The sequence below is a fragment of the Pituophis catenifer genome, unplaced genomic scaffold, assembly GCF_029215685.1.
Source record: "Pituophis catenifer annectens isolate HBS135680 unplaced genomic scaffold, rPitCat1.0.hap2 SCAF_1, whole genome shotgun sequence".
In the NCBI taxonomy this organism is placed as follows: domain Eukaryota; kingdom Metazoa; phylum Chordata; class Lepidosauria; order Squamata; family Colubridae; genus Pituophis; species Pituophis catenifer.
The window spans coordinates 103,174,289-103,187,295 of record NW_027256881.1 but is presented as its reverse complement, the minus strand read 5'-3'; the positions used below and the strand labels follow the sequence as shown (position 1 = coordinate 103,187,295).

Sequence of the window (13,007 nt, the reverse complement as noted above, 5' to 3'; positions counted from 1 at the left end):
GAATTTGCCAGAGGAATGCTGCCGTAAAGAACTTCAGCCCTCCTTCCACACGAAAACGAGAACAACCCTGGCATTGCTACGAATTAACGCGTGGAGCTGTTCTCATGGCAGGAAGGTACCCTGTCCACTTAAAACGGGCGTTAGGAAAAGAAGTTTGCACTTTTTCTCTCCCTGCAACAAACTCTTACGCAGTAACCCGGGAGTAAATAGGCCCCTTTGGTTAGTCACTGTTTGTTCAGACTGCCTGTCGCCAGGTTTAAACCAACAACTGACAACTTGTGATTTCATTAGTGGGAAGAGAAAAAAAAAAGTCCGAACATGCAGGGCAAATTAAAGCACGGCGGGAGGGGCGGGTGGCAGAATCTATCTGGACCTTGCAAATGTTGATCTGGCTTGAGAAACGGGCAGTAGGCATTTTCAAGGAAGGCTGAAACTGATATTTCGGGATTAATCCTGTTCGTATCCATTCCAATGGAATACCGTACATGTGCTTTTATAAGTGCATAGGCATCTGTGCGGTAGAAGGCGAGCGAACCCAAGCACAATGCTAATCAGCTAAGGAAGCGGTCCTCAAAGGAGGTTCATTGTTGGGTCTTAAAAGGATCGGAGGCCATTTTCAGTGCAGAGGCAAAGAACGGAGGAAACACGCGTAGAAAAGTTAAGACTCGCTGGGCTGCCTTCGACGTGAACACGCCCAAGTTTGGGCTGCTAGCATTCCCGGGAACGTCCGACCGTCAGAGGCGAACACTTGTCATTATTGCCCCTCATCCCGATCCCTCCACCCTTTCTTCGCCCGTGTGTTACCCTGAGGATTCCGGGGATGAATTTGGAACTCTTCAGGGAGATAAAACGTTTTCTCCCCATGTAATTCGTGTACGGGGTCTATTAAAATGTCAGTTCCGCTGTACGAGACTCGCAGATAAAGCCAGGACTGGACAACACTCCGAACGACCGTCGGCTGTCTAGAAGGGGTCCGTTTCAACAGCAATTTGTGACCCAGCTTCATCTCTCCTGTCTTTTGTTTTCTGCCTCTCCTCCTGCCGGCCGCTCCGGTGTTTCGCCTTTCCAGTCTCTCTCCCACCATTCTCCCGCCTCCTGGAGAACGATCGGTTTGCCGAGGGAGGTTCGTTGGACGCTTGAGCTTGCAAACTGACCTCTTATTTAGGAAGTCATCAATCACATCCCCTCCCCTGAATCGAGACGGGGATGGAACCTGCGAAGCGCCATCCCGCTCCCTCCACCACCAACTCCTCGCGTACCGCTTCCCTAAATGCTTTGAAACGCTTGGCTGCCTCGCATCCTGAACCGAATTGAGATGACACCGCGTTTCCGGTGGGGCTTCCCTAATGGACGAGGTACAGACCCGGCAAGGCGACTTTGGTTCCGATTTGATTGACCGAACCTACGAGACAGGGCCATAATAAGCAGCTTCAGAATATTACTTCTGCAAAGTGTGCTGCGCGTGTTTTAATGCTCGTTTATCGTTCGAACAGTCGGTGTGTTTCAGTCATGTAAACCCTGTTATCAAAAGAGGCTTCAGTGCTAAGATTTATTCTCTGATATTCCAGAGAGACCTAACATTTTTTTCTTTCCCTTCCAACAAGACATACGACTGAGAAGGGAATAAAATGGAAACACTGCAACGTGATTCACACGGAAGATGGCTATTAAAGAGAGTGGGACCCCAAATAATTGATCTACGTTTCAGAGAAAGCAAATTCCGAATTAAAATGGGAGGGAGGGATCCTAATAATTAAACAGGGTTCTTATTCACGGGATGTATCGCCAACAAGCCTCGCCAACCCTTCGTCTGAGATGATTTAATTTGAATTCCTGCACCGAAGAAGGGAGAGGACTTGATCTTAGTGATGGATTCATTACCAATTCTGTTTAAGATTACAGTCATACGGTATATACACTTACATGGCAGTAAGATCCATGAAGTTCAGATAGATTTACTTAGGGGGTGAGCGCAGGCCTCCGCAGCCCAAATTCTGCGCGCGGTCAGTGGAAAGGAAGGCGGCTTACTTCCAGGTAAATGTGTGCACAGGAAGAAGCCAGACTGCGCCCCCTATTTCTTCCTGTCACCGATTCCAACGGGACACGACCAGCGACGCTCACACAAAGATCCAAAGCCCACCTCCCAAGCCAATCAATATAAATGCAGAAACGATCCCCAAGTTAAATTAAAACAAAACCACCGATTGCCATTTAGGGAAAAGAAAGAAGAAGCTCTTCTCGCCCAATTTGTGGATCAGCTTCGGCGGCGCTTCCCACCTCCCGGGTTCCGCCGCCAGTTACTAAAGTGCGCGGAGCGAAGGGCGATTTCTTTGCACGCGTGTCCTCAAAAAAAAAAAAAAAAAAGCAAGCAAACAAACAAAACAAAAAAAAAGCTTTCGCTCCGGAGAAGCGCGCTACGCTCGGCTCGCGCGAGGCAGGCCGGCGGCCTTGCGTTCCGACAAAGAATTCCCCACCCTTAACGAGCGTCAGACGGATCTACGTAGAGAAACGTGCCAACTCGTGGCACGGGGAGCGGATTTTCAAATTTCGTTGTTGGCTTCATAAATTATTCTGGCCTGTCAGGGCCGTTGGAAGCGCCGATTGGCTATTCTTTTTTTTTCCCCTCGCAACTCCCCCCCCCTCCGAATCCCTTCAACTCGGAAGACCCGAGATGAAATTAGTAGTAAGAAGGCATGTAATTGAGTGAGTCACGTGCAACGGGGGCCCAGAATCCCAGCCAGCCAGAGCATGGACGGCGCTTGGCCTGGGCGGTGGGGGCGGGACAGCCACAAGCCCCCCCCCAAAAAAAACACACAAGAGAGCAGGGACCTAGACAGCCAAAGAGGGAGAAATCGCTCAAAATCAAGATGTTAAGCTAATTCCAGAGACCGCTTCTCCTGACCAGGAAAGGGGGGGATACTTTTCCGCCTCGCTACTTCGGAACAGAAGGCCTGTAAAGCAACATGGCCGAAGGTTATCCCCACTTCTTTGCCTGGGTTGCTTTCCCCCCCCCTTTCCTTTGAAACATCGCCTCGCTTTCCTTCTCTCTCCCGTCCTTTTTTTTTTTCCCCTCTCCTTTCTTTTTAAGGAGAGCCCTTTAACTTTCGTTTTAAAGGAAAGGACCATTTAAAGGACAATTAGTTTTTTTTTTTTTAAAGGAAAAGCACGACAAACAACGGTCACGAAATCGGAGATATGGGGTGGGGGGGAAGGAAGAATCCTATTGTGGCCGAGATCTCCTGTGTTGCTCTGCGCCGCCCACCGCCGATTCACCCGAGTTGAAAAGCCTTCGGAGGGACCATTGTTCCTGTGTGATTGAGCAAGCAATTGCTGAAGACAGAAAGGGAAGGGGAAAGTTTTATACACCTGCCCCCCCCTTCACACTCACTCACTCACTCACACCGCCGCTCCATTCGGCTCTAGTGAGAGCGTACAAGAAAGGGGAGGGGGGGTTGCCGGAGGAAGCGCGCGAGACAGAAATGAGCCTAGTTGGAAACTAACACCCGGAGCTCGCGGCCGCTGGATGGGCTGTTCCAAGCGGTTGTGCAATCGCCTTCTCCCTCGGCTCGGTCGCCCCCCTCCCTCCCCGCCCCTCCTCGCTCGCTCCCTCCCTCCCTCCCTCCTCCCTCCCTCCCTCGCCAGCCGAGACTCATTCGCCTGCGAATTCCTCTGGGGAGGGATGGGATCGGTGCTCAACCAGCAGTATCCAAGTAAAGTATCGTTTTCTGGGGTGGTTTATGTGGCTGAAAGATGGAGTTAAAGGGCAGGATCGCACGTATGTACAGAACAACGTGGGATGGGCTGGACTGCTGCTACTGCTGCTGCTAGTGCGAGGCTGTGTGTGCGAGTGGCGGGGAGTGTATGAAAAATAGAGCCTGAGTCACCGCAGATGCTGCCTTTCCCTCGGAGATGCCCTTCAGCGTTGCATTATTATTTTTCTTTCCAAACGCAGTTTTTATTTCCTCCTACGAGATCCGGGCGTGGGTGTGCTTTGAAATGTTGGTGCGCTTTAAAAAAAAAAAAAAGTGTGGGTCGGAAGGGAAGGAAAAATAGCTCGATTTCGTAACGTTGAGCGTGCGTGTATATGTGTGCTTTCCGTCCTTTTCTGTAGCAATCGCTCTTGTGCAGCCGCCAAGGAGGTGTTAATTAGAATTCAATTCTCTGCTTGTGTGTGTGTGTGCCCGCGCGCGTGTATATTTACGTAGTTTTCTTGTGTGTGTTTTTTTTTTCCGCCATCCCTCTCCAAATCAGCGGGGGCGCGTAAAAGTGGAGATGAACCCGGGAAATTGCCGGAACAAGAAGAGGAAGAAGAAGAAGAGGCGGAGGAGGAGGAGGAATCCCAGGTTTTGCACGGAACAGGCCATTGCAAGTGGTTTAATGTGAGAATGGGATTCGGATTTATTTCCATGCTCAACCGCGAGGGAAGCCCTTTGGAATCTCCGGTTGATGTCTTTGTACACCAAGTAAGGACTTTTTGTTAACTTACATTCTCATCTCGCTCCCTTTTGCTAAAATTAACCGATCCTTAGTTCCGTTTAAGATTGCTTCTGTTTCATAGGACCCAAACAGTGTTTGCATAAATATATATATATATATATATATTGTGCCTGTTCTGTTAGGAACTAATTTCAGATGGCAACAGCAGCAGTCCCATTGAAATCAGTGTATTGAGAAAATACCTTATTAGTTAATAAAAGCTAATAAAGTACCTTCTCAATACAAAAGTGTAGTAGGAAGCCTTGGTGGAGTTTTTTTGTGCTTCCTGTGTCATTCTGGAGGAATTTTGTAATCTTATTAGTCCTCTGATAGATTACTCTTTACTAAAATTGGAGCAAGAGAAAATCAGGTGTAAACTCTACAATTTTGTACATGTTGATTTGAACTTAGAGAATCCTCACCCCCCAAAAATAGATCTTACTTTGAAAGAAAATATTAAACAGTGTTACTTTTTGTGATAATAAAGTGAAGTATAAATAGTACGTGTATTGGTCTGCTATTTGGAAACAAATGGAGCTCATATTGTAGAATATGACATATTAAAGCCTAATTTATGTTCAGGTATGTGATAAACCATGAGAGGAAAATATCTTTTATAGTGCAACAAGACTGCTCAGTCTTTAAGGCCTCAAAGTTTAGAAATGTAAATGTGAAAGGTGATATTATACATATTTATGTACAAAAAGGCATGATTCCTTTAGCATGTAAAAGTCCATTATGACTGTAAAAACAAATAACAGCATAAAACTCTTAATTCAGTTAACTATGTTTGACACGTGTGCCTTTCACTTTCTCTTCTGTCCTTTGATTATCTAAATTCTAAAAATCAGGAATTAAATTTTGAATTGTACTATCGCATAATTAGCTTAGGAGGGGAATGAAACACATACAAATTCCTGAAATTCCTGTGCATTGTTATATTCCTTTTTTAAAAAATTTTTTTTAAATCCATTGAGTGTAGTAAGACCTGGGTTTTTGATTGGTTATATCTGCAAAACTTCAGTAATGTTTCATGTGAATACATCTGTTATTTACCTGTGGATCTCCTAGCAAACAGATAATATTTTTCTGTGTCAAGTTTGCTTTTTATTTTTCTGGTTTGAGCAAAATTTTAAGATGATCTGTTGTGTGGAGTTATTTTTAATAATTATTATTATTTGGGGATGGAATTCATTTGCAATAAACAAGATAATAAAACCAGTAATTTCAGGTTTAAAAATATCTTCTGAGGTAATATTTTCACTGAATTCAGTGGAAATGTTCTGGAATAACTGGTGAAAGAATTGCTGTTGCTGCTTCTCAGAATTTTTACTTTGCTTTTTCCATCTTGTTACAAAATTAATATCACTTTAATAGATTGTAAATACGGCATCTTGAAACAAAATGAATATTAATTTAACTATAAATATGGAGAATAACTGTGAAATGAAATATCTGATTTTTTATTTGCATGAATTTGTTTGTTTGATTTAATCTACAATTTCATAGAGTTTTCAATGCTGATTTCTAATGGCACCTGGCCCTTCCAAATTTTAAGTCCTCCATATACATTTATTTGTATATATAAAGGAACTGAATGTATATGTGGAGTCATATTATACCTGAAAATCAAACCCCCCAACATCTGTTAAAATATCATTTATGTAATAGACACCTGTAGTTTGATTACTCAAACATTGTTATGTTGTAAGGTGCTGTGTATCTTGCTAGGCTTTTGGCTTCTGTGTTTATATATCCACAGATTTTTTAAAAAGTAAAACCAAAATATTGGGGGAGGGGTGAATTGCAGTAGTAAAATCTGGAAAACAAACCTTAGTCTGTTCCATGCACACTTGTATTGATCAGTGTAGTTATTGATAGGATGTAATAATTAAATGAAGCTACGTAATGATATAGACTTGGAATTTTTTTTTAAAGCTTGATTTCTATATTCCCCTTTCATCTACAAGTCTCTGAGCAACTACCATGTTTTAATCTAAATAGTACACAAGTCAAGCATACAGTATACAAAACATAAATAGTGTACAAGTCACAATCAATCCCATTTCACAGATTTGGACTGTAGAAGTGTAGCTGTTCTTCAGAGAAGGTAATTTGGATTACACACACACACCAGAATGCTGCATAACAATCCTAGATTCTCAAATATTGTTCATAGCTGAACCATTCATATGGTACAATTTCTAACAATTCCTTGGAAAAAAGAAATGCATTTGTTGAACCTCCTTATGTCAGATTGAATTTTAATGTTCTGTTTACTAAACTTGTTGTAGCTAGAGTAAAGAAAGCTAATAATTCTGTAAGAAACAAAATTAATGAGTTTGACACATGTTTGTAGAATTCAGTAAGCAAAAAAATAATCTAGACAGAAGAAAATTGTAATGTGTATAGGCGTTACTAAAATACTGTATTTACATAATTTGAAAAAAAGCATTTTAGGAAAACTAAATATGCATTTGCAAATAAGCATAACAATTTTTTTCTGGCAAAATGAGCAAAAAGGGGGTTTTATGATAAAATATGGAGCTTTTTTCATTATTGGGTTATAAATAACTTGAAGGATTCATGATTTTGCAGTAATCTGGGTGAGTTAGAGATTTGCTTAAGCTTTTTTGCCCCATGGGGCAAAAGTTTTCCTCCAGCATTTCCAGTAACATTGATTAAATCTTGATTTCTGGAAAGAGTGTTCATTATGTTGTACTCAGTTCTAGCTATCTCACAGTTTAACTGCGCTGCAGAAATTCATCTAAAATGAAAGGGCAGTATTGAGTAATATTATTGTTTTTGGCAATACAGGCTGATTTCACTTCCATTACTGCAGTGGCCCCCAACCTTTTGGGCGTCAGGGACTGGTTCTGTGGAAAGAGGTTTTTCTGTGGACCAGAGGCTGCCTACATCCAATGGATTGGGCTTTGCTTGTTGGTGTGGACTGGTTGCTGGCATGCTGCGGACCAGTGCTGGTCCTTGGACCCGGGGTTGGGGACCCCTGCATTACTGCACAAATGGGTTACAAATGATAGTGGAAAAAGAGGCCCTAAGGTGTGGGGGGAGGGGAGAGAAAAGCACAAGGAAATGAAGAGGCCATGAGCAGCTTGTAGGCATCTCTGGAAGTAAAGGAAGACTAGAGAGAGACTGAAATTCTATGAGTAAGTAAACTTGCTCCTTGTCTACCTAGGTCACTATTTGAAGCCCCTTTTCCTGAAACAGTCTAACAGGTATCTTTGTTGCAAACTTTTTTTGGCATCTCTGCCGACTCCCTGTTTTTCCATCTGTGTATTACTGGTGTGGAGTTCTGATTGTCCTTGTGCCTGCAAACTGCATTCAGTGCTGCATGTCATCAAAGAGGAAACCTCAAGAGTTAAGGGTGCCACACTGCAGTCTGTATATTGTGCAGGGAAAGGCTGCCTTTTTACTAACAAACCGCTTGTGTGGCTGATTTTACTGGAGCCACTGTTGAGGAATGTGTCTGAGTTGAGCAGGACAGAAAATGGCTCAGAAGCAAGTATTAGTGGAAAGGACAAATTTGGGCCTATGGGAGACGTTTCAACCTGGCCATTGCAGGAAAATAAAGGCAGGCTGCTGGTTGGCCTTCTTTCCTAAAAATCTAACCAAGGAAGTCACATTCTTTTGAAAGTTGAACATCTAGGTTATAGATCTTTCTTTTGAATGCCAAGCCCAATTGCTGGTAAAATATTTACCAATCGCCATTTAATGCTGAATGGTAACTTCAACCTGGTATGTATAATGGAGACTTAACTCCATGTAGAATCACCTCTGCCAGAAGGGGGGCATTGGAGTTTAATCATAATAAATAAATTGAAGGTAGAGAGGGCACTTCATCTTACACAGTTCTCCACAGTTCCCTGTAATGTAGCAAGCTAGATTTGGACGGCAAGATTGGGAATCTGGGTTTGGGAGCAAATCGTTGGTTTGTAAGAATTCCAAGTTTGCTAACAAGAAGTTGTCTCATTCTTCCAATTCTGAGTTCCTATCGCTGTTGGGACAGTGTTCGGCTGATAACTGTTATTGTATCGGCTACCCTGCTTCATTCATACTTAGAACTAATTTGGCAATGTTAGAGATGACATTGTATTGCAGTTTGTATAATCCTTTGAAAGTGGTGCTATGAAATATGCAAGAGGGCATGAAACACCCCTATGTTTGACTTATTAAAGCAGCTGTGTCTCTCTTTGGGCTTGCACGGAATGAAATGGCTATGCGTACACAGGCATGTGAAGATAGCCAGAAGCAGCAGTTTGGAAACATTTTAATAATTTAAAAATATGTTTCATATATCTGCCATGTGTTCTGAAACATCTGTTTTGAAAGATTTACACAGTTCTGAAAGGTTGTCCTAGGTTTCCTGGTTGGACGATTTAATTGTCCAGAATACTGACCAGTCAGGAGATATCAGTCAGAAATTCTTGCCCACCTAGGTAATCCTTGATTTACAACAGTTTGTTTAGTGACCTTTCAAAGTTACAACGGCACTGAAAAAAGTGACGTATGACTGTTTTTCACACTTATGACCATTGCAGCATCCCTGTGATCATGTGATTTACATTTGGATGCCAATCCAACTGATTCACATTTATGATAGTTGCAGTACCCCATAGTCATGTGATCACCTTTTGCAGCCTTTTGACAAATAAAGTCAGTGGGGAAACTAGATTCACTTAACAACCATGTTACTAATTTAACAACTACAGTGATTCACTTAACAAATAGCAATAGCACTTAAACTTATATACCGCTTCACAGTGCTTTTACAGACCTCTTTAAGCAGTTTACAGAGTCAGCATATTGTCCCCAACAATCTGGGTCCTCATTTTACTGATCTTGGAAGGGTGGAAGGCTGAGTCAATCTTGACCTGGTGAGAACTGAACTGCAGAACTGCAGGCAATCGGCAGTCAGCAGAAGCAGCCTGCAATACTGCATTCTGACCACTGCGCCACCACGGCTCAAGAAAAGAAAAGTCATAAAAGGGGGCAAAACTCACTTAAATTTGTCACTTAGCAACATAAACTTTGGGCTCAATTGTGGTCGTAAATTGAGGACTGCCTGTGTAGATATATCCCCATTAATATCTGTTCCCTTGTTAATCCACAGTTAAATCAAAACAGCCTCAATTTGGATTTGAGAATTGGGATGGGGTGTGATAAATATGATCCAATCAATTATTTTAGCTGTTTTCTATTTGGGGATCTCGAAGTTGTAGACTAATTATCTGGCAAGATGCTTCCCCCTCTTTCCTCCTCCCCTGCCTCATTATAAACTGGACAGGATGTGCTTGCCTAAGGAAGGAGGAAGAGAATGGAGGCTTTCTTGTGGAAAGTAAATGCCCCTTTCCTATTTAAAATGAGGTGGTTAGAAATCTGTTATTTTAAAAAACCCATCTCTTGATTTGGGAATTGGGAAATGATTGACCTCCCATCTACCAAGAAGACGATGATCTCAAAGCACAGAAGGTATCTAGAAGATATGGATTTATTTCAGTAAGTTTCTGGCTGGGTTTGGGTCATCTTAGTAAATGATTTCTGCCTGAAAATGGATGGAAAGAAATGGGTATTAATTGACATAAACATTATAGTGGATTTCATTAGCACTGCATATGATTTACTGGTAATCATTTACTGTTTGCAATGATTCTAGTCCAGGGATCCTCAAGCTTTTTAAACGGGGCCAATTCATGGTCCCCCAGACTGTTGGGGGGGCCCGGGCCGGCTGGGGAGCTGTGGCTAGATGGTCATGTGACTTGGTAGGCATGGTCAATTTAGCAGACTATTAAACAATACACCCTCCCGGGGCTTCCGTGTACCCTGTTTTTTGGCCTCCCTCACCTCCAGTAGCACTCCGCCAGCCAAATATGTTGGCCTTACCTTCCAGTTCCAGCCCGCAGGGCTCACAAAGGTAAGTCCTGCGTTCAGCAAAGGGTGGGGGCCAGCGGGTGGGTCGGGGCTATGTGGGTGGGGCAGCCTTATGGATTAATGGCTTTGGCGGGCTATATCTGACCCACATGCTGTAGTTTGAGGACCCCTGTTCTAGTCCTTTTTGTTGGATATATTCAGGAGGTTCTGCTGGGAACTACTGTTTACATATAATATTGATCTGATGTTGATTTGATGTTGATCTGTGGTGTCTCATGGAATTATGCCTTGTCTTCTTAGTTGCCAGACATCTGTATGTATAACTGTATAACTATGGAAATACAGTGTATGCAGTGGTGGGCTCCACATTTTTTAACAACCGATTCTCTGCCCTAATGACTGGCTGGGTGGGCGTGGCTGGGTGGGTGTGGCCAACTCTACATCATTTGTGTGGGTGGTACCTGTATGGGACAGGCAGGGTTGGGGATGGAGTCCAGGGGTCTCCAGTGGGGCGGGGGGGGGGAGAAAAGAAAGATCCAACCTGTTTGTGTGTGTGTGAGAGAGAGACTGCATCAAACTAGACTGGGAAAGCTGGCTGTGAGAGGAAGAGAAGCTGTGTAAGCTAGACCCAGGCACTTCCCAGGTCACCTCATCCCAGAAGCAGCAACCTCGCACTCTCCCCTCTCTGCTAGCCCCCTTCTTCGCATGGGATCACCCAGCAGCGGAGAGGGAGAAGGGGCAGCAGCAGCTGCTAGCATTGAGGGGAAAGTGCCACACAGAAACGGGACGACACAGAAACGCCGCCCCCTTCTCCCTCTCCCTCTCCATTGCTGGGCAATCCCATGTGAAGAAGGGGGCTAGCAGAGAGGGGAAGAGTGCGAGGTTGCTGCTTCTGGGATAAGGAGACCCAGGACATGTCTGGGTCCAGCTCACCTGGTTTCTCTTCCTCTCACAGCCAGGTTTTTGAGCCGTTTTCAGGCTGTTTTTTGGGCCGATTTTGGAACCGGCCCCCAAAACACCCCAAAACAGGTCATTTTCAGACCTTTTTTTTTTTTTTTTTTGGCCGATTTTGGCCTGGAAAAACGACCTGATAACTGCCCGAAAAGTGGGTGGGAGCGGAGCCAGCCAGTGGTTCGATTTGCCAGTTCTCTGAATTGTACAGAATAGAAACAACCGGTTCAGGCGAACCGGTCTGAATCGGCAGCAGTCCACCTCTGCCACTGATGTGCTGGTGACAGCACATGATGTGCTGGTATGCCACTGATGTGCTGGTGACAGACAGCTTATGTTATTGTCTTCCAGCTCCAGAAAACAGTTGACACCTTTTGATTCCTTCCCAAGTTCATTTGTAGAGTGAACAAACGGCAGTTAAAGCCAGATAAGACAGAGGTACTATTGGTCAGCTAATCTTAGGAATTTGGGTTCAGGGTTTCTGGAATCATATATACGGATCTTGGATTTTCTATTATTTTTTTCACATTGTAAATGTTGAGACTATTTTAATCTTTAGTCAACTGAGCACATAGTTGACAAGGACTAAAAAGTAAAAAGGTCAAAGGCTGAAAGCTGCCCATTCCAGATGGTTTAAGTAGAAATCAAATTGAGTACTACTTATTTTCGGGGGGGGGGGGTTATTTATGAATGTATAAACTGCCTCAGTGAAGGTGATACTTAAGTAGCATAGGAAAGCAACATCCAGTGCTACAATAACAATAAAATACCAATATAGGAAACAAAAGCAATACAAAATTCAATTCCAGTTAAAAGTAACAATTCATATAACATTCCTGGAACCAAGCTTTAGAATCATTTCAGTTATTCCAAATAGATGGTGAAAAACAGAAAAGGCAAGTAACACATGAAGAGGAACTTGGGGAAGGAACTTACATCTACCGTTTGTGGTGATTTTTTTCAATTGTCTTTTTAAATACACTAATATACTGGGTGTGAGGCAAGAGATGAAGACAAGACAGTTTACCTGAGCTTCTTCTTTCCCAACTGTTTGTAATAGGTAAATGCTCCCAAGATAATTTCACACATAAATTCAGTCTCAAAATTAATGATCAAAATTCTAATTTATTTCCTCTTGATATTAGGAGACTATCCCAGACTCCTACAATTGGCTGGCTGCCCACCCCCCTCCTCCCTCATTTTGTGTGTGTGTATACATCTCTTCCCACTTAAGACTATAACCTTGTTCCTTGTACTTTTATGATTTATATTGTTTTATTTAGTTTCCTAGTATGAATTCATTGCTTATTTAGTATCCTATGACTAAGTGTTGTATCGTACAATTCTTGATGAATGTACTTTTTTAAATGTACACTGACAGCGTATGCACCAAAGACAAATTCCTTGTGTGTCCAATCACACTTGGCCAATAAAGAATTCTATTCTATTCTATTCTACACACACACACACACACACACACACACACACACACACACACACGCATGTACATATATACAGTGTGTATATATATATAAATATATATATACAATGTGTTTGTGTGTTGTTTTTCTATTTGATTTTAATTTTATGTTAGCTGCCCAGAATTGTCATTGTGAGATGGGTGGTCATATAAATTAACATAAACACATTCAATATTCAAAATCCACTTTACACAAACCTATAACAACATA

General features: G+C 42.8%; 1 protein-coding gene across 2 annotated transcripts in view; it reads left to right on the top strand.

Moving 5' to 3' along the window:
- The first annotated feature begins 2,963 nt into the window (after positions 1-2,963).
- Positions 2,964-13,007, top strand: part of LIN28B (lin-28 homolog B) — a 70,688-nt gene continuing 60,644 nt past the window's right edge. Inside the window, exons 1-2 of one of the 2 annotated variants that reach the window (XM_070953738.1) lie at positions 2,964-2,973; positions 4,252-4,463. In XM_070953738.1, the coding sequence (XP_070809839.1) occupies positions 2,964-2,973; positions 4,252-4,463 (222 nt within the window). Of the gene's footprint in view, positions 2,974-3,679; positions 3,711-4,251; positions 4,464-13,007 lie in introns of those variants that run through there. The other variant, XM_070953731.1, reaches the window with a different exon arrangement.